This window comes from Protopterus annectens, chromosome 4.part0, assembly GCF_019279795.1.
Source record: "Protopterus annectens isolate FY-2018-M chromosome 4.part0, PAN1.0, whole genome shotgun sequence".
NCBI lineage: Eukaryota > Metazoa > Chordata > Ceratodontiformes > Protopteridae > Protopterus > Protopterus annectens.
The window spans coordinates 845937499-845959721 of record NC_056733.1 but is presented as its reverse complement, the minus strand read 5'-3'; the positions used below and the strand labels follow the sequence as shown (position 1 = coordinate 845959721).

Sequence of the window (22223 nt, the reverse complement as noted above, 5' to 3'; positions counted from 1 at the left end):
CAAGCATACAAAACTGGTTGCAGAAAAGCAAAGGACAGAAAGTTTGGCACCTGCTTCTGTTACTAGGCAGTTCGATGTGGCACTCAAGAGTGGCTGACAGCTGAGTTCATTCTTTGTATGAGTAGATAAAAGGGCTCTGACCACCAAAAGGAATGGGCATAGACACACGAAGAAAATCACTACCGGGTTAGATAAAGGGTAGACTTAAGACTCCGGTCATCACTAAAATGACTGAGGGGGTCTGTAGGGAGGTCTGTATTCACCACTGGGATAAGCAAATTGTGTAGTCATAAATCATTTGTATTTTAAGCAAATATAAAGGACACTAGTCTCTGTTACTGTGCGTATGGCATAATGTTGGGGGTACTAACCACAATTAGGATGTATGAGGTGAAAGACATGAACTTCTATAAGTCTGGGGGCCCACACTTCTGGCTTGCATGTCTGTACACCTCATTTCCTTTTCATTATTAAGACAAACACTGTGTCAAAATGTTAATAGTGGCATAGTTAAAGAATTACAAACCTCTGCTGCTACATATTTTTAAGAGTATTTTCTGTATCCTTATTAGAGCTATGTCAGAGGCTTAAAGAGGATGGAACAGGTATGCTTTAAAAATTGGGAACCACCATAATGAGCCCTGCATATTGTGCAACTTTAAATCAACTGTAAGCACTTTATGACTCCAGTCATGTAATGGAGTACAGTCAGGGCCAGTGTTAGAATTTTAGGGGCCCCCAGCAGATGTCAAGTTGGGGGCCCCCTAGGGATTTCTAGTCTATGCATCACTCTATCGCTGATACCCCTCCTAAGCAACCTTTTAGTTCATGCTGCAAACTGACTGACCTGTAGCTATGATGCTCTTAATTACTACAGGCCTGTGTACCACACTATGTTGGCTCATCTCACAAAGGGACATTTACAGTTACTGCAATTTAGTTGCACCAATGATACATTGCAGGAACTCTATGTACAGGTCTGGATGTGAGTGAAATGGCGCCCTATGTCTACTGTTTTACACACACACACATACACACACACACACACACACACACACACACACACACACACACACACACACACACACACACACACACACACACAGCTCTACTATACATGATCGAAATTGCAGAAAGCCGAAACCCATATGGCTAAGACCATATGTTCGACTTCTGCTATTTTGGACATGTAAAAATAAAAAATATACACAACAGTAACACACTTTCTAAGTGTTAGTACGAGGCCCCCCAGCACCTCCCGTGGGGGGCTATGTCCACCACACCACCCGTAACTTTAATATACCAACTCCAAGATCACACTACAGTGCAGAAATGGAAACATTTCTATTCTGCACTGCACAGAGATGTCCGTTACACATGGTTGGGATTCCAAAAGTCGAACATTTGGTCTTGGACATATGACTTTCAACTTTGTGGCATTTCAACCATGTGCAGGGGACCCCCCCCACACACACACACACACAAACACACACACACCATACTCTCTAATCTTCCTCTGATCGCCCCCCCTCCTCACTTGGGCTTCTGATGCTAGCACATTACTTTTTTCTTTCTTTTCTCAAACTTTGCTTTACTCTTCAACTTTTTCAAGAAGCCATATCTTCCTACATGCTCACCTTTTCATCCAATGATGACTTGAACAGAAATTTTGATTAAGCAAAGAAACTGTGTTGCTGTTCAGCTTCAGTTTTCCTTACTTCCTTTCAGCACACCTTTCCTGACCAAGTAAGCACAGTAATAACCATTTAGGAAATAATTCAGTTAAGCCAGAGCCACCAGAAGCCATTGGGTTATGCATGTTCTGAAATACATGTAGAACATTTTCCCAACTTTTTAATCCAGGTTGTAACAAAGGCTTAATGTTCAAAGATGACAAAATATTAACTCAAAATAAACTAACAAACCAATTGTTGTCTTGATACACAGGTCCTATCTTGGAACTGCCTTCCTCCCTAACCCCCCAAAAAAGCCTGCCTATACATCCGTCTGGTGTTAGACTGGGATGAACGCTGGGGTTCAAATTGCCATTGTCATGAGTTTCAAGTGAGTGCTGACATACGTACTGTATAAATAGCATGTCTGCTCATTCCTCAACCCAAACTGCCAAAGGCAGCTACCTGCATGCATGCCTGAAGTGTGATTGTGAGGAAAGTGAAAAAAATAACAACTTAGACAGTGCACTGCCCTTGCAAGAACTATAGTAACCCTTGTACAACTCTGAGGTCTGTCAGAAAAGTAAAAGTAAAAAATGAACATGCTGTCCTCAGTACAAACACAAGCTATAATATCCTCATGTGCATACTTCTAAGGTTTGACCATGATAACAATTAAAGTAGTAATAACCACACAATCCACCCCCCCCCACACACACACACACACACACATAACCTACAGCAGTTGTTTGTACACACACATCTGAGCAGAGCTGGTTTTAGAATGGGTGCAGTTGAGAGAAGAGGCCATTATCATATTTATCCTAATAGGGTCATATCAAACCCCTGTTCAGGTTAAAGAGCATAATCAGAAAATTAATGTTTTCCTCCTCATTTTCCCCAACCAGCAACAGTTTTTTTGGGCCCCCGTACAGTCAAGGATGATTAAGGGAGCCCCATGTTTCCATTTATACAGTCTGGGGAGAGGACATCTGGTGAAATCCTGACACTTTAAAAGATTACAGTTTTACTATGTTCACTTCCAAAGGTGATTACAAATTGTGTGTGTTTCTTGAGATTCTTTTGTCTGCAGACATATGTTGAATTATTGAGTACAAAGAACAAAATCATTACTACTTTCTTTTAATAACTCTTTTGATCCATTCAAGCTGTTTTGTTTTCAGTTTTTGTTTCCCGTGCTCAGACATTCACACATTTTATTTCTGTTCAGTTATACTGCTCTGGTAATAAGATAATCAGGAAGCTTGAGGAACAGTGGGATATGGAAGAAAGCAAGTTTAAGGTGCAGTACTGCTAGAAATGACAGTGGGGCCCTGTACTGAATTACCAACTTGAGTGGTAAAGTGTGAGTCAGTAATGGGGTTTAAGGGTGTCTGTAATAACTGGAAGAAAAAATGAACCAGGGCAAAAGGCTAGTAGGCCATGCATAGGAGACACAATGCACCTGAACTTTTCTTCTGTCAACATCTTTTCTTACATACATATTTTCAGTTATGTTGCAAAAAGTGGCACACTAGACATTTAACTATCTACAGGAGCGGTTGCCATCATTGAGTTACATCAGTAACAAACAACATTGTCTATCCTGAACACTATGCTGTGTAAATGTTTACACTATTTGAACAGTACTATAAAATTGTAAGGTCTGATTCCTTTGCAGTCTGTACATTATACATTCCTCCTCCCTAACCAGTGCAGCTGCATAAAAATATCCTGTATAAATGTGCTGCTTGCTCTAATGCACAGTAAATATATTGTCTGCCTGTAAAGATTATATCACAACAGTTTTATATATTTAAAATATATATTCTAGGAGTAACTTGGATGGACGTGAAAGCATAAGTCAGCTTTGTTCCCCCTTAATCCTTCATAAAATTGGTGATTTTTGGAGAAAAGGTGGTGAATTACACTTAATAAATAATGACAACCATTAGTTATAAACTTCTTTTACTTCGGAAAAAGTACATTAATTTCAATTATGTTGTTCTTTCAATGTTTCATGCTAATGGTAGCAATATTTTAAAAGTGTTCCTGATTATTTCGGGATTACAAAAGCAAATCAAAATAAGCACAACTGTAACTAACAAAATATTTGAATTGTCATGAAAAGAAAATGCCCAGATGCAACAGGTACTACTATCAAAAAAAAAAGAGTCTTATACCCACATACATGTTACTTGTTTGCAAGTGGGAAGAGATAATGCGTATTAATAATTTAAACGTCTGTCCATTTAGTATGAGTGAAGCAGAAAGGCATACAAAATATATGACAAACTTAACTGTAATCTGAAAAGCACTGCAAGTTTGTCCCCCCCGCTCCCCCCACCAATGGGAATGGCAGATGAAAAGGAGAGCTACGAAAGTTTTGCAGCCCTAAACAAAAAACCTAAGCAGGTGACTTACAGATTCAAGGATCCTTTTTATTATTTTCCTCACAGACAATTAACAGGAAACAAAGCAGGTGTTTCTGGACAGTCCAGCATGGGACCAAGCAGTTTCCCTGGCGACCCTCCTTTCAGGTTTCTTTTGAGTTGACGTCAGCAGTGAGAGCTGTGAAAGACACTGCTTCCCCAAAGCTTTGTGAAACGTAACAAACCAGGCGTTAGTTTCAAGCATTCCTTAGCAACACTCATTTACATTTTTCGAAAGTTGTGTTTTTTTGTCAGAACATTTATTGGTGAAGCACATTACACTATAAGTGACTTTACCATTTTCTGCCAGACTTTAGCAACTGAGTTAGCATAACACTGTGACAAGATTTTAATTCTTGCCAGGGTATGTTTGGGAAGATCAAACACCAAAGACTAACGCAACATTCAAAATGTGTTTTACTAAGCTGGGCTTCCTTGAAATAAACCGCCAACTTCTCTAACCTGTCCCAAAATGCTATAATCTCGTAGTAGGAATACGAAGTTAAGAGGGTGGGTATCTCCTCGTCAGTATGTTCTTTTAAATAATTTAAATCATATCTTGCCCCACTGCTTGTGTATAGCCAACAGATGGGAAAAAACAGAAATGCACATAAGGAGTCTTAAGGAAGCTTTCAGTAATGGTCGGAGCAACCCGTGGCTGCTGAATGGGGACCCTCATTTGCAGGGAGGTAATCGAGAGCTCCCCGTGGCCGTGGGTTTCGTGGGTGCCTAACGCCGGCTATGAGTACAGTTTCAGATTAAATGTCTACATAAAATTCACCACTTGTTAAGTACGTCTAGGAAATACATCCAAAGTTGATTTGTTTTATATGTATCTCTACCCAAAATGACAAAAGGGACAATGCTGACATACTGTAAATATATTGATATCTACAAGATACCTGCAGATACTTAAGTAATATAAAAAGATATCTCTCAAATTGCATCAGATATACTTACTTTGATGGGATAATGATGTAAAGATGGGTTTAAAGTTACCAGGAGTATGAGAAAAAATATGGGAATACAGAAGGCCCTCTATACAGGGCTCAATTAAATAAATACTCATTCTGAATTGATGAACAAATAATTTTGTTTGATTATTTATTTGTCACTCATTCATTTAATTAATTAATTAGTTAATTAATTAATTTATTTGTTTGCTTACTTGCTTTCTTACTTATTTACATTTATTAACTAGGATTTTGTTCTTGGTAAGTCCTGCTTATAGTAGAGTCTTAGGGGCAGTAAAATCTCCAGAAATCAAAACAGTACCCACATACAACATTATCCGTTCAATATTCATATCTTGGGAAACACAGGATAACAACAAGCAAACAGAACTAGAGTTATAAAAAAACTAGACCTGGCATAAATATAGTTAAACAGAAGCACTGAACCTTTGTAACAAACTGCACTGCTGTATTCTGCTCCACATGCCCTGTCCACTGCAAAACATGCATCTGTAAATGGACCATAACTGGTCAGCAGGGATTATTCTAGAATACTTTTAAAATCAGTCAATCAGTGGAGGCATATTAATTTCATACAGGCACTTATAAAAGGTCAGCTAACATACGAGTATCTGAAAATCAGAAAGAGTGTAAAATGCCTTTTTAGTATTCCAATCCTTTTTTAGGAGGGTATTATATAAACAAATAATTCATACCTTATAAAAACAGCAGTTCTATTTTAATCTATTCTATTCTATTCTAGTGTTGTGTTATTGTTAAACTATATTACATTCCAACACAGAACAATACTGTGATGTAATATTTCATACTGTATTATTTATGTATTAAATTACATTTTACTTGTTATATTATTCATTTATTCATTAACATTTAGGTGATATTTACTAGGTACACTACCATTCTTTGTCACAGATCAGCCTAGAGCTTTCTGCTTGGTTTAATAGTTTTATCACAGCTGTTAAGTATTGCCAGTAGAAGCTGCAGAAATCAAAGGCATGCACAAGAAACAGCAAACCTACACACTGTACTGAGAACTACAGGTTTTATATACATTACTTCGGAGTGAGTGAGTCAGTCAGTGAGTTTGTGTTTAAATGTGGCAAATTCAATAATAAATATCCTTAAGGCGAAAGTGAAATAGATGCTTCAACATTAAAGTGATTCTGCAGCAATAATAATACTGTTAATAATAATAGTAACACGTTATAATTAAGTAATAACCCACACCTGGGTGTGGGTAATGCTGGATTTACCCACGGTTGGTGTGGTTTGGTCACGAGGGCGAAGCACGAGTGGTCAAACAAAGACAACTGTGGGTAAATCCAGCATTACTCACACCCAGAAGTGGGTTATTGCTATTATACAATGACATTATTTCAGAAAAAAATACTTACTTTTCTTAAATAATGGCATTGTTTAATGCCTCTCTGCTGCGCTTCCGCAGCTGTCTGGCATCCTGGAGCAGTTCTGATGTACTACGCATGCATATGCTTATGCAGTACATCAGAACTGTGTGTAGAGGAAGCACTGGAAAAAGGAAGATCTTTGTTGCTTTTTTAAAGTTTTCTCGCTATGTTAAATGAGTTTAACATAGCGAGATATCTTTAAAAAAAGCAACGGAGAAAGGAAGATCTCCATTCCCTTTTTTAAAGCTGTCTTGCTATGTTAAATGAGTGTGCACCGGACTACTGATTGCTGTAAGCTTGTTTTACTCAGCTATTAAACCTTGTTGGGCTTTGCAGTGTACGCTCATCTATGAACCTTTTGTTCCCACACTTGCACAGTACAATACAGTGTAGGGAAAACAATGGAGAAGATAGAATTTCTGTTGCTGCTTATTTCTTTTTTCTTTGATAAGATTTTACAAAGGACAGCCTGAATACAAGGAAAATCAGATACATTTCTGATTATTTATTTTTGTGGCATGTACCTGATTTTTCTCATATTTTGCTGTCCTGTGAGCATATGCCAATAGAAAAATCTAGCTGCTCAAAGGTACTTCAGTGGCCAGACTTTTTTCTATCGGTATATGTTCGATTTACAACATGCATGCTGTTTGGGCTGTCCAGTCAGCGTGCAATGTTTCTGAATAACAATGACCCATCATTGTAAAAAATCAAAGTAGGATGGCTCTATTGATAAAAAATCTTCATGACTAAAGTTAAAAAAATCAAACTAAATCCTCAGATGTTTTCTTTTTTCAAAGTATACTACAAAGTGTTAAACACATCAAGAAGCTTAATAACGGAATACCGTTTCTCATACAGAGCATGTTTCAAATCTTCTCTACAGTCCTGCATAAAGCTTCTACAAAGAAAAATGCATAAGGCAGAAGAAGAAAGCAGTTAGTTATGTACTACAAACAATGAAATGCGAACAATGAATTCAGTGAAATGTAAAGCTGGAATGGATAAGTTGCATTGGACAACACATATTATGTGGGAAAGACTGTGTGGTGACCATTAACTGAAGTAAACAATGCTGCTGGTATTCTAGAATCACCCAGTTACAATCAAATGTTACAAGTAATAAATACTGGACAGTTACCCTGAATGCAAAAAATTTAAAATACACCAGCAGGACCATTCCATTCTAATAATGTAGATTTTAAAAGGTACATTATAAACTTTTAAAATTGAGAAAATTAAATGAATATATATATAAAGGAGCAATGATTATGTCCTAGATATACAATATGCAAAGATAATAAAATGCACAACCTTATAAAATCTAGTAACCATTAATCAGAAGGATTCCACAGTTTCACTGCAATAGGAATTACATTTCTGTAATTTCTTCTAGTAGTACTTGATCTGAAATTGCTGAGGTATGTTTGTATGTGTTAATGTTTGTGTGTGTGTGTGTGTGTGTGTGTGTGTGTGTGTGTGTGTGTGTGTGTGTGTGTGTGTGTGTGTGTGTGTGTGTGTGTACACATGGTTCATTCTAGCCATGGGTTCAAGTTAACATGTCTCTAGTGGGCCTGTGTTATGTTAGGCTGTGGCTTATGCCTGTGTGCTGCATCATCTAAAACAACACTATTACACAGGCTTAGACTTAATTACCTACAAGAGATCAATAATCCTGCTGCACTAGCAGACACCAAACTGTAAGAAACCTGTATAGTTAAAACCTTTCTATGCAAGTTGCATGCGATGCATAAGTTCCCTTTAAAAAAAGACACAAGATAAAATGCTGTAGCTTATTTCTAGAGTTAAGCATTAATGTTTGCAGTGATACTTCATCTAGAAGAAGTGTATTGCAAGCAATTGTCCAAAACTGAGGGAAAAAAGGGTGAATAGCAGGCAAAAATCAGAGAAAACAATAGAAAAAAATAATGAGGTTCATAATAGAAATGAAAGTTGTAGGGATACATCCTTGTAGATGGTACCACTGGACTCAACAGCAAGAAACTGAACACATGCAGTAACATCAACCATGTGTTTAAATGGTACAGTAAGTTGAGGTATGGTAGTTTTTTCTGTGTTTATTGCTGTCATGTTGACTATACATCTGGGGTATCCAACTGCTTGATGGTTTGTAAAACAGACATTTAGATTACTCAGTTCACAGGAAAGTAAAATATTTATGCCATGGTGATTGATGTCTGATTTTGTTGCTACACATCACAGTTTATGGAGAAAACCAGGGATGAAGGTGCTAAAATAATTCTGACATTAACATTCCAAACCAGAAGACCCCACCTGGAACTACCTACTCAATCACCCATTTGCCTCTACAGTTCATCTTTAAGTTGCTGTGTCAAAAGGCTTCATACTAGGGATATCACATTATCTCCGTTCCAGACAAGGGGTCCCATAGAAAACCATTTCTTGATCTATTAATGATTTTCTTTTCCTTTGTGTGCTGCTTAGTCTGCCCGTGTCCCCTCACATTTCATTATTTGGGTTATGGGTGTTAAAGTTTAGGCTGATTCTGCTAGAAAACTAATATTAGTATTTGGCTGCGATACCAAAACTGTTTTACCTGAATTTGTTGGTCTTATTTATTCACTGCCATGGATGCCAACATTTTCCCTCTAGGTTTACTCACTCATTTAACATGCTTTAAACAGAGCTTCTTTGGGATGGTGTATTCAGTTTTCTAAGTTTGTTTGAAAACTCCCTATTTATACAGCACCCATCAGGGATGTCTTCTTTCCCCAATATCATTCCATCTTTCTGTGGAATCACTAGCAGGGCTTGTCATGGATTTTCTTAGCTTGAAAAGGTCTTTACCTGACCCATTTAAGCATCGCACCTTGAATATATTTGAAGGTAAGTTGATGCTAAACATACATTATCTTTCATCCAAGGACCTCTGGGTAATATAAGTGTAGTCTAAGTTCAGTCAGGTCCAGTTTTAAAATTAATTTTATGAATTTACAAGTTTTAAGCATCAGTTGTCTGAAAGAAATGTCACAGTATTCTTCCTGCAAACTGGTCATCTTCTTCTTTCGGCTGCTCCCGTTAGGGGTCACCACAGCAGATCAACTGTTTCCATTTCCTCCTGTCCTCTGCATCTTGCTCTGTCACACCAACCATCTACATGTCCTCTCTCACCACATCCATAAACCTTATCTTAGGCCTTCCTCTTTTCCTGTTACCTGGCAGCTTCATCCTTAGCATCATTTTCCCAATATACTCTGCATCCCACCTCAGCACATGTCCAAACCAATGTAATCGTGCCTCTCTGGCTTTGTCTCCCAACCTTCCAACCTGGGCTGACTCTCTAATATACTTATTCCTAATCCTGTCCATCCTCGTCACACCCAGTGGAAATCTTAACATCTTTAACTATGCCACATCCAGCTCTAACTCCTGCCTTTTTGTCAATGCCACTGTCTCCAACCCATATAACATAGCTGGTCACACTACTCTCTTGTAGACCTTCCCTTTCACTCTTACAGGTACTCATCTGTCACAAATCACTCCTGACACTCTTCTCCACCCACTCCATCCTGCCTGTACTTTCTTCTTCACCTCTCTTCCACACTCACCATTACTCTGAACTGTTGATCCCAAGTACTTAAACTCATTCACCTTTGGCACCTCTACTCCCTGCATCCTCAACATTTATCTATCCTTCCTCTCATTCACACACATATATTCTTAGTCCTGCTGACCTTCATTCCTCTTCTCTCTATAGCATATCTCCACCTCTCCATGGTCTCCTCCACCTGTTCCCTACTCTCACTACAGATCACAATGTCATCTGCAAACATCATAGTCCACGGGGACTCCTGTCTGATCTCGTCTGTCAACCTGTCCATCACCATTGCAAATAAGAAAGGGCTCAGAGCTGATCCTTGATTGAATGCCACCTCCACCTTAAACGCATCCATCACTCCCACCGCAGACCTCACTGCTGTCACACTACCCTCGTACATATCTTGTACCACTCTTACATACTTCTCTGACACTCCCGATTTCCTCATACAATACCAAAACTCCTCTCTAGGCACCCTGTCATTTGCTTTCTCTAAATCCACAAAGACACAATGCAACTCCTTCTGACCTTCTCTGTACTTCTCCATCAACACTCTCAGAGCAAACATCGCATCTGTAGTGCTCTTTCCTGGCATGAAACCATACTGCTGATCACTAATCATCACCAACTGGTCATCTGCTTGCTTGAAATATCTAAGAGTGGAGATATTCCCAACATACAAACAAACCTAGTAACAATTAAGTTTGCTCTTAGGGTCCTGTATCCTGAAATATACTTCTGGCTGGTTATAAAGATGGCCGCCCATGGATTACAAAACTTCCCTATTAAAAACTATATTGTGACCTAGTCTACTTCATGGTCTGCCACTCTGATAATCCTCCATTTCAGTAAAAGGTTAAGACATTGAATGAAAGGTTCCTTCCATTCCTTGAATGAAAATGAGGATGATGGCTCAGAGCAAGTTAGAAGGAAGAATTCAGTTTCTGGATAAAGGTCTGTACCTTCTGGCATCAAAATCACATATTTTCCCTTATGGATTTCCATTGCTTATGAGATCCCATTGAAAGTAATAGACAATGGTATTCTACTTACTTAGGTTGACACGGCAGAAGTGGTGTTCTTTAAGAATAGGGGAACAATAAAGAAGAAATTATTTTTCTTCCCAAGAGCAATATTGTCACATTCCTTAAAGCTTTATGAGCAACAGGAGATACAGTATCAGCAGCATCTTTGTATACATTTGGGTTGCATACCTGACTAAAATTAAGTTGATTATGTTCTTACACTTTTTACTTCCATAATAAAACAGGCAGAAATGCCCAATTTTACATAGATGGGCTGTTGTGGGGTCTCATTTGCAACTTATGAAGGATAGAGAGCTCAAGACATTCCTTGACATTTAGGTGAGATTTCGTGCGAACCCTGAGGATTGGCTTGCATTCCATGGGGCTGTCTCTTTGTCATGTGAATACCGGTGCAACAATAGTAGTACTTACAATACACAGGTTGCTTTGTTGGCTCATATAACAGGCATTTAGTCAGAGTTACTCATGTGGATGAGATGCAAAGCAGTATTCTATTTTTTATATATACAGAACCATGCATGCTGCTGTGTGTGAGCATCTACCATATTTTTGGCAAAGGGCTAACCCATATGAAGGTAAACCTCTACTTAAGCTCAGCTGCTCTGGCTACTTCCTCTCTCAAGCTACTTTTATACACATAATATATTATTCACTTGTTAAACTCTTACCGGCTAGGTAAGATGTTCCCGGATGCTCTTGGTCAATGTTGGAGGTGTGCATCAAATGGTGTTGAAGACTGGCCACACATACCTGCCATACGTCATGAGCTGCCGGTACTAAGGGATGAAGTCCAGTAGCTCTGCTGTCTCATACGTGATATTCTTTTTATTCCAAACACATCACAGAAATTATCCAGAGCTCTTACATCTGATTATGTTCCATATGGGGAGGCTAGGTCGTTTGGGGAGTTATTCATAGTAGTCAAAAAGTGTACTACCCCAAGATGGAAAAGCAGGGAATTCCTGGGGTGAAAGGCTGCTGCACTACTCTGTAGCAGATGCACTTTACTGAAATGTTCTAACAGTTATGAACAGCTGCTATTATGACTGAATCTAGAAGTAGGTTTTGGCTGATGTTATATACAAATAGCTGTGATAAATAATGCATATTGTATTGTTTACATGTAATAATTTCCATAAGTTTATTCTTGATTGTATCAGGCTTTTTAAACATTGCAATAAATGTACTTGTTCCCATCTGTTATTTAATGTCAAGGTGAAAATCCAGTGACTCCTCAATGGGGCTCTTACTCACCCCATCTTATACCTCCTTAGCCCTCCTTTACCTTTTCTTCTTGCAGTTTTAAAATAAAAAATAAACTTATTTTAGTCCATAAAACATAGCATTATATTATGCTTCTAATTTAAATCATATAAACAATATCAGAAATATTGTTTTTAACTTATCTGCATTCTAATACAACGGATTAATTTCTTAGGCCATTTTCTTTACTATGGAAGACATACTCTGAAAGCATTAGACTGACTGAAGACCAGGAATGTTTTAACAGCACACTAAAAAGTTCATTAGGTAAAAGAAACCTTATATGAAACATCTTCAGTCAATTTTCCTTTATATATAACAGGCAAAGAATATGGTGACTTTCTGCTATCCTTACCAGTTGCCTCCAGTTTCACCTGTTATATGCACACTAGCAGTAAGCTGTCGGAGGTTGCCAGCATCTGTCAGTCAAATAAAGCTATTGCAGTTTTCCTAGATACTGATCTTAATCACAGGCTTTTCCAACCAAAGAAAGAGAAGGGCAATGAGCTGTGGGTCAAAATTACAGGAGAAGGCCTCTTCATAAGACTTTCTGAGTACAAAATACAGCTCAGCTTTGCAACAAATACTCGAAATGAGCTAAACCTCCCTGCACAAAGGTGAAGTAAGTCAGAATATGAATCTTGCTCTAGGCAAATACCATGAGGAAACAGTAATGCATAGTTTGGAGGTATAGTGGGCTACTGGACCCAGTACTCTACTATTTGGACAATTTTAAAACATAATGAGGTCTTGTTAAAGCAAATCAATATCTGCCCAAAAAACAACACTGGAAAAGTGGTAAAATAATGTGAGTCCTTAGGGAAAAATGTTTGGATTACATTCAAACCAATGCATACTGCTTGCAGGCATTATTACAACAGTACAGGTCTTACTCCTTATAGAAGGACAGCAATAATATTGGTACTGACACTGTCTCCTATGCAAGTGGTTTACTGTGTTATACTGAAAACCTGAGAAAAATATCCTGAACAGGGGCAAAATGAAATAAGACAACACATTGTACAGTGCTATGTTTCAAAAGGATGCTTTACATTTGGCTGTCTGGCACAGGGATGTGATACAGGAAAAAAAGGCTGTATATTATCCTAACTATAGTCATTTATACACAGATACATATATATAAATTTATGTGAAAAGCTCTGGAAAGTAAAACTATTTTATAGGTAAAAGCAGCATCCGTTAATCACTTAATCACATATTCACATGCATTATCTCAGATAATGAAGTACTCAATACAGAAGTAATATAATTATACTTCTGTTGTATTAGTTCTGGGACACATTTACCTAGATGTCTGCTGTCCTGTCCCGGATGTGTTACAGAACAGAATTAAGATCTTTTCAGATCCTCCTCTTGAGAGGTACTCAGATGATAATGTGCCAGTGGCTGGTAACCTGTGACTGTCTGACCCAGATGAGTATGGGGAAGATGGCAAGCTGCGGTGATACCCTGAAAGAAACAAAAAAAAGTCAATAATACTTTCAACAGCAAAACCAAAATATTGTCTGTAGTCCTTTAATACTATATGCTTCATTGCTTGCCTGCTTTTCTTTTATGCTTTTCTATAAGCCTGTTTCTTAAACAATATTATAGTGCAGGCTATTCAGAATTGTCAGTAAAATAGTCATATTTCAATAAGATAAACAGATTTTAAATAACATCCTCTTTCAGGTATTTGGTGTATTCATTTCATCACAGTTATCCTTCAAGATTATAGAAATTTGTCAGATATTTAACACTTGCTAACACAAAATGATCAGTTTATGTTCATAAGTGAGTGACGTGGCTAAAATCACAGTGGAAAAGTGACGGGTAAAACATAAATATCTATCTCCTAAGTAACCAAAATACAGACAGTTAATTAACTACATTGGCCAGCAAGCACTTGTTTTACATTTTTCTTAGTTCTAGACTTTAATTCAGTTCTCATTTTTAGAAGCAGAATTCACTACCACACATGGCTACTGTGATATTGTTTGAGCTTGAAAATTAGCCACTGCTACCACTGGTCACAAATTCTGATATGTTGCTTCCTTCCACAACTCAAGATCTGAGCATTCCTGCAGATACAGAGCCAAAAGAATTAACATATAGATCCTTTCCTTAACAATGTTTGTCCTTTTCCAGAGTTTTTTTTTTGATAAAGAGGAGGTTGGAGCCAGTTCTGAAATGTTTAGTGACATATCCAAACATACAGTTCAATATTCTAGTTGTTATCACTGCATCAAATGATTCAAATCAATTCCGCCATCCACCTTTGTATCACTATGCCACTAAAATAATGTCAAATTTATAACTGACTATAGTATAAATGAGACCAAGGTCATCAGATTGGCATTGAAAATCTGTAATTTCTACTTGTATTCAGTGGTACTCTGGCCAAGCATAATAGCTGCTGCTCCTTGGAAAATAAATGACCACAGTGCATTAACAAAATATCAGCAAAAAATTAATATGTAACTGCAGTGTGAACATACGCTTTTAAAGAAATTGCCTTATCTCAGAAAACTTGGGCTGAAGCTGTAAAAGCAGCAGACAAGGCTAGTGTGCTACAGGAGATGCTTTAAATTCAATACTGGCAGCAAACCATTTCATGGCTGGGCACACATTACTTCAACACAAGTACATGTGATATACCTTCAAAGACTTCAGCAGCTGAAGACAGCAACTTAAAAACAGGGAACAGCACTGTAATCTCAAGAGAATGTGTCTGCATCTCTTCCCCTCACCCACATATCGTGCTGTAAGTATGATTGCAATATCATTATTAACATCTGCTGGAAGAAACTTTTTTATCAAGGACAATATCAGCTAGAGATGCTTATCTGCTTCAAGAACTACACTTATTTCAATAGCAAGTGTGCCTTGTTTGACGTTTTCCAATTAGAGATACATGTTAGCCTAAAGACATGATTAATCACTGTCATTTCTTGCAGTCCATCTTTGTCTCATATAGCTGCAATAAAAATATCTTTGTTCTAATAAGAAACCATTTCTACCCAGGAAAGATATACACAAAGTTGATGTATATTATAAAGAAAATGGAATTTAATTAAATTACTTGGCTTGCTATTAAAGCTTCATATAAAAAAAATATGTATTTATCGTCTGCTTATGCAAGAAAAAAAAACGCTTGACATCAATATACAAACTAAATAGATAACAGATTCTGTAATATCTGGGAAAGAAGTTTCCAAGTGTTGCCTCTCATGCTTCAGATATTAAACTGATAAGAACAGATACTACACTGAGGAACAAACCAAATGCATTTTAAAACAGCCCTCAGTGTCTCTCAAATACATTCGCTTTACATTTATTTTCCTGTAATACAGCTTTAAGGGAGGGCAGGATAACAATAAGGAATAATAGCAATTTCATGTACTGCAATGTGGAAGTGGGAAGAAAACAAAGTTGACTGGAGTACATTCATAGAGTCTGAACATACATAACAAACTATTATTTTATTAGGTTCATAGGTTCATAGGTTGGTACTGGGCTATCTGCACGAAGGCATATATTAGCCCAGCCACGTTGTGCGGTATTCACCGCCCCTTTAGTAGTTCCCTAGACCCTTGTACTAGCAGCTAGTACCCTTGGCCCCTATCTAGTAGTGCTGTTGGTGTGATCTCTGGTGTGAACTTTCTGTTACCCATTCACTCATCAAGGTTCCTCTTGAAGAGTGATAGTGAGGTGCTCTGTCTTATGTAGATTGGGACCCTGTTCCATAGTAAGGGAAGTATTTGTGAAGGGAATCTATCCCTCCAGCATGTTCTATTCATTGTTGTGTTGAGGTTTATATCCCTAGAGCGTGTAGCTCGAGTAGATTTGGTTTTGCTAAGATGGAGCATGTTCAACAATTCTGGGTTGGACATGGCTCTGTATGTTAGACAGAGATCGCCTCTGAGAAAGCGGTATGCAACAGAGAACAGTCTTAGGATTTTCAATCGTGCTGCATAGGGCAACTGTTTGAGGCCAGTAATCCTCTTGGTTAGGTACCTCTGTGGTCTCTCCAGCTGCTGGAGATGTCTAGCCAGGTACATTCCAATTGGTGCATTGTACTCAATAATGGGTCTGATGAGGGAAGAGTAGAGGGGCACCATTACATCCTTAGATCTTGATGCAAATTCTTTTGTGAACAGATGAGTCACATAGAAGGATTTTCTAACCACCTTGGCAACATGGTTATCAAAGGAAAGCTGACTATCTACTTGGGTCCCTAGATCTCTTATTTCTTCTTCAGATTTCAGGGGATTACCTCCTATGTTGCAGTTTGCGGGCACTCTTTTTTCCAAAGGGGATTACTACGCATTTTTTTGCATTTAGCTTGAGACCATGGCTTTGACACCATGCATCAGTCTCATTTAGGCCCTTCTGGAGGATCTCCATGTCGGCCGGAGACTCTATTATAGCACCCGGTTTGGAGCCGTCCTCAAACTTAGTCAGCCACAGCCCTTCCGTGCTTGCCTGTACTTCTGAGAAGTGTATGCCAAACAGGAGGGGCCCCAGGACAGAGCCCTGAGGCACAAAACTCGTTACTGGTCTGGATTCAGACATAGATCCCGCTACTCTTACTTTATGGGATTTGTCTGAGAGCCAGTTTGTGATCCATCTTGTTTCATAAGGGTTTATGCCCAGGCTGGTGAGCTTATCAATAATACCTGAATGGGGAATGGTGTCAAATGCTTTAGCAAGGTCAAGGTAAGCCACGTGTACCTCTTTTCCCTTATCTATAGCCTGAGTAACTGTCTCAAAGAAATCCACCAAGTTCAGGGGGCATGATCTGCCCTTGACAAAGCCAAACTGTGTGGGGTCCAGCGACTGGAGGTTCCCAATCTCTCCATTTATGAGTTCCATAATGATTTGCTCCATAGCCTTACAGATCAGACTGGTCAGGCTTATTGGTCGGTAGTTCCCAGGGTCAGATGTGGCCCCACCCTTGTGTAGCGGAACCGCCATTGCCAACTGCCATTCTATGGGCACATATCCTGTGGAGAGACTGAGACTGAACAGGGTATTAAGATGCGGGGTTAATTCCTTTTGGAGCTCGCGTATGACATAGCCTGGGACACCATCTGGTCCCATGGAGGCAGTGTTTTAACTTTAGATAGAGCCTTGTTAACCAATTTATCAGTAATAATTGGACTTACACAATCCCCTGGAATGGTAATAGGCCCTGTAGGTGGTGAGGGGGGGGGGGGGATTTGCACTGAACCTGTCAGCCAAGATGTTGGCAATGTCAGAAGGGTCAGTGTATTTTGTTCCATTTTGTACTAGCTCAGAACAGACCTGATCATTGCCATTTAAGTTTTTGACGTAACCATAGAAGGCCTTATGGTTATCCTTGGCATCCTTGGCAACTTTCTTTTCAAAATTGGCTTTAGTTGACTTGATGAAGGTCCTCAATTTCTTACTAATGCTGATCTGGGATGATTTTTCTTCTTGAGATTTGGCCTTTTTTTGTATAAGTCTCCTCCTTTTATTGTAAAGTTTGCTTATGGCCGGGGTCCACCAGACTGGTTTCTTCTTGCTTGAGGAAAGAGTCTTGGTTTTATTTGGGATAGCATGGTCCATGCAATCCTGAAGATGCATATAGAGTGCCTTGGTGTAGGATTCCGCATCCTGGATATCATTATCCTTCTGCAAGGGAATAGTGAAGCTTTCCACTTCGGATGCAAGTAGTTTGAAGTTTGCTTTGGAAAGGTTTTTGACTATGGTTTCTTTGACTGGGGGAGGTGGAGAGGTGAGGATGTCCAGGGTTATCAGTTTGTGGTCGGATCTGACCAAGGAGGGAGTGATAACGGGTGTGGTACAATAGGCGCCCATATTTGTGATTATTAAATCCAATATGTTGTCCCCTCTAGTGGGAGAACATACTAGTTGTTCAAAGGCATTTGAATTTATAAATTCTATGAATCGCTGAGCATAGGAGTTGGAACATTAGTAGTTCGCCCAGTCTATACCAGGGTAGTTGAAATCACCCAAGATTATGGTGTTGGGTAGGACCTTTATATTTTCCAATTTCTCAAGGAATACAGAGTGAGCATCTTGGGACATGGTGGGCGATCTATAACCAGCTACAACTTGAAATGTGGTTTTGCCTGCCGATAGTTGCACATGGATGATCTCTGGGGCATCATGCTGCGCTACTAACCTGGAGATATGGGTATCGTTGATGAATATGGATACACCTCCGCCCTTTGTACTCCGATCCGGTAACTGAGGCTGGAAGGTATGATATGAATTGTAATCTGGCAGTGTTGGGGTGCTCTCTTGAGCCCTGAACCAGGTTTCTGTCACTGCACAAACATCGATTTTCTCTATGCTGAGGAGACCCTCAAGTGTGTGCATTTTGAGGTTGAGACTTCTGGCATTGAGTAGCATTACCCTTAGTTTTTGGTTACCTGTGCTGGTTACAGTGGCTGGTTTGTCCTTTGAGCCTTGCCTAAAAAAGGCACTACGGGGACAGCAAGAGCCTTGGCCAGTATTCAAAAACCTAGGGGTGACAGGTGCAAACCATCTCTGGCAAAACAGCGAGGCTTGTCTATCATGTCATCCCAGGCAGACAGACACTGGATCCCCTTAGAATGACACCAGAAGTTTAGCCAATTGTTGAAATTGATCATTTTATCTTTGTATTGTGGTATCATTCTAGGTGAAGGTAGTATGCTACTCAAGGTCAGGGTCATACCAGCTTGGGCTACATGATCAGAGAGCTCCTCAATGTCTCTTTTCATGTAGTCCAGAGAGGTACGTCTTAGATCATTCACACCAACATGTACAATGACAGCGTCATACTTGTACTTGTTCTGGGGTGACCTAAGTGCCTGTGTTATGTGGCGGATCCGAGCACCAGACAGGCAGCTGGCAGTAACCTTCTCCTTGTTCAGTCTGGTGAGTGGAACATCCATGTGCCTTACTATAGAGTCTCCTATTACTAGAGTGTTAGGTATGGTGTTTTGCCTTAAGGGCTGTTGTGAGGCCCACTGCTGAGGTGAATTATGTGTTTTCTGGCTTGTGTTTGGGGGTGCTGGTTGCTTGCTTGCCTGCTTTGGAGGGCACTGTTTCTTTTTCAGATTGGTACCTAGTGCTTCCGGATATGTTTTTGTGTATTTATGCGTATGTTTTGCTGGTGCTTGTTTTGTAGATTCATGTGTGACAGGTGGTGTGATGCAAGTGTGTCCCTTATCCTCTTGACTGTTTGTTACAGTCATGGGTTGAAAGCGCTTAGCCTCCATTCTGGCTGTGTTTTTGCATCTCTCACAAGTGTTTCTGTCTAGAGGTAAGAGGAGAGGGTTGTCTGTATACATGAGGCAGTTGTGACATTGCCTCAGGATGCCCAATTTCACCAGATGAACTGGAGAGTACACCTGAAGCTGACCGCTGGACATGCTTTGAAGAGTAAATTGAACTTAAGTCCTGCGGACGATCGAGGGTATTATGCTATATTATAATGGTGCGGTCTAGGAAATTTGGAGAATAATAGTGCTGTCTAGGAGATTAGGACAAGTGCTGATATCTGTTTTGCAAGTGCTGCAATAAGAGCAGCTGATCTGAAGCACCTGAGCTGAGGCTTGCCTAGTTCTAAGGGAAAATTTACAGTGCAGACTTTCTGGGGCCGGGAATACTATACCCCAGCTAACCGGCACTGCCCGACGCTGCTCTGTGCGCAAGACCACACAAAAAGAGAGTTGCAGGGTTTTTCCACTAGATAAGTGAGGAAAGTGAGTACAACAGCTGTTTTTCTCTAAGCAAGTGAGAAAAGTAAGTACAAAAACTGTTTTCCTCTAGGTAATGAGGAAGATAGAGTGCTATAGTAATTAGTAGCTTATTTAGTGCTTACAAGTTCTGAACAAGTGCTGAGCATGAACAAGAAAATTTAAGTGCTAAAAAGTACAGTTTTGTACCTACCATAAATGTAGATGTTCGAAGATCCACATTGCTGCAGTCCTAACACTTGGGTAGTCCACTGTCCCTCGGTCGGCCCGAATATCAGAGTATAAGGCTGACGTCGGTCAAGGCGCATTTGACTGACATCAGAACGTCAGGGTACAAATGCGCATGACCGACGTCATATCCTCAGTCTTTTCTTGCCCCAGATGTCAGAAGACCCTAAAAAGAAAGGTCAAAACCCATAGACAACAACTAAACAACCAACCAGCCTAACACCAAAATATGTACAATATATACAATATATACAATATACCTCAGATGGATAACCCAACCCACACAACCACCTCAAACTACAGAGGGAAGGAGGGAGGAATTGGACTGCAGCAATGTGGATCTTGAACATCTACATTTATGGTAGGTACAAAACTGTACTATGTTCTTCATCTCACATTGCTGCAGTCCTAACACTTGGGTAGAATCCCAAAGCAGAGGTAAGGGAGGATGGCTAAACTATAATGAAGCAGGAGCTGCCAAAATGCCCTGCAACACAGCAGTGGCAAAACCAGCCCTGGATTTAGAGTATAGTGGAAGGTGGTAATGCCTAGAGAAGGTATGCACTGAACTCCAAGTGGCTGCCTCCAGAATATCCTTAGTTGCCACCCCCCTCAAAAAAGTTGTTGAAGTGGCAGTAGCCCTAGTGGAATGAGGCCTAATCCCAGCTGGAATCTCCTTGCCATGATGGGAATAACAGAAAGCAATGCAAAATCCAATCCACTTAGTTTGTTTTGACACAGGCTTGCCCTGAGAGCACAAAGCAAAAGAAACTAATAACTGCTGAGATTGTCTGAACCCTTTAGTTCTGTCCAAGTAATATCGCAACTGCCTGTGTACATCTAAAGTGTGCAAAATCTTTTCCCCTTTATTTTGGGGATTTGCATAGAAAGTAGGCAAATGAATAGTTTGGTTTAAAGCCACACTAGAAACCACTTTAGGCATAAAGGAAGGATTAGTACGTAAAGATACCCTATCCTTATGGAAAATTAAGAAAGGCTCAACTGCCATAAGGGCCTGCAATTCAGAAACCCTTCTTGCAGAGGTAATGGCCAACAAAAAAGCAGTCTTCCATGACAAATATTTCAACTCAGCAGTAGCTGCAGGCTCAAAAGGTTGTAGAGTGAGTTTCTCCAACACAAAATTGAGATCCCAAGCAGGAGTAGGAGCCCTTCGTGGGGGTCTTATATTCTTTGCCCCTCTAAGAAATTGCTTGAACAAAGGATGAGAAAACAATGGTGGGTCACAATCGTAGTGAGCTGAAATTGCTGCAGCATGAATCTTAATAGAAGAGAAGGACAAACCTTTGTCTAACAACTCAGTAAGATATTGAAGAGCCACACTTAAATCAGGCTCAGAAACATCCAAATCCTTAGCTGCACTCCAAAACAAAAATCTCTTCCATTTATCTGCGTACACTTTCCTTGTACTAGGCCTTCTAGCTTCCAAAATCACATTCAAAACTTGTTGTGGAAGTTGAGACCCTCTATGGTTTAAAACAGAATATGCCAGGCTGTTAGGTGAAGAGAGTGAAGTTTGACATTGAGCAAATGACTGTCCTCCTGGGACAACAGATGTGGAATCAAAGGCAAAGTCCATGGAGGCTTCCGTACTAGACTTCTCAGTAATGGGTACCAGTGCTGTCGAGGCCAATCTGGAGCTATCAAAATCATCCTTGGCATGTCCTGTCTGACCTTCAGAAGTACCTTTGGGAGGAGAGGCAGAGGTGGAAAGGCATACACATGAAGATTTTTCCAACTGAAAGAAAGAGCATCCACTTTCCAAGCTGTGGGATGAAACCTCTTTGTGCAAAACTTTGGCAGCTGGTGGTTTAGTGGAGAAGCGAACAGATCTATGTCTGGAGTTCCCCAGGACACTGTCAATTTC

At 39.6% G+C, this 22223-nt stretch overlaps 1 protein-coding gene across 1 annotated transcript in view; it reads right to left on the bottom strand.

Annotated features, from left to right (window-relative positions):
• USP43 (ubiquitin specific peptidase 43) overlaps positions 1–22223 on the bottom strand; it is a 2684284-nt gene that overhangs the window by 787922 nt on the left and 1874139 nt on the right. Inside the window, exon 7 of the mRNA XM_044068791.1 lies at positions 13682–13844. Within this exon, the coding sequence (XP_043924726.1) occupies positions 13682–13844 (163 nt within the window). The remainder of the gene's footprint in view (positions 1–13681; positions 13845–22223) is intronic.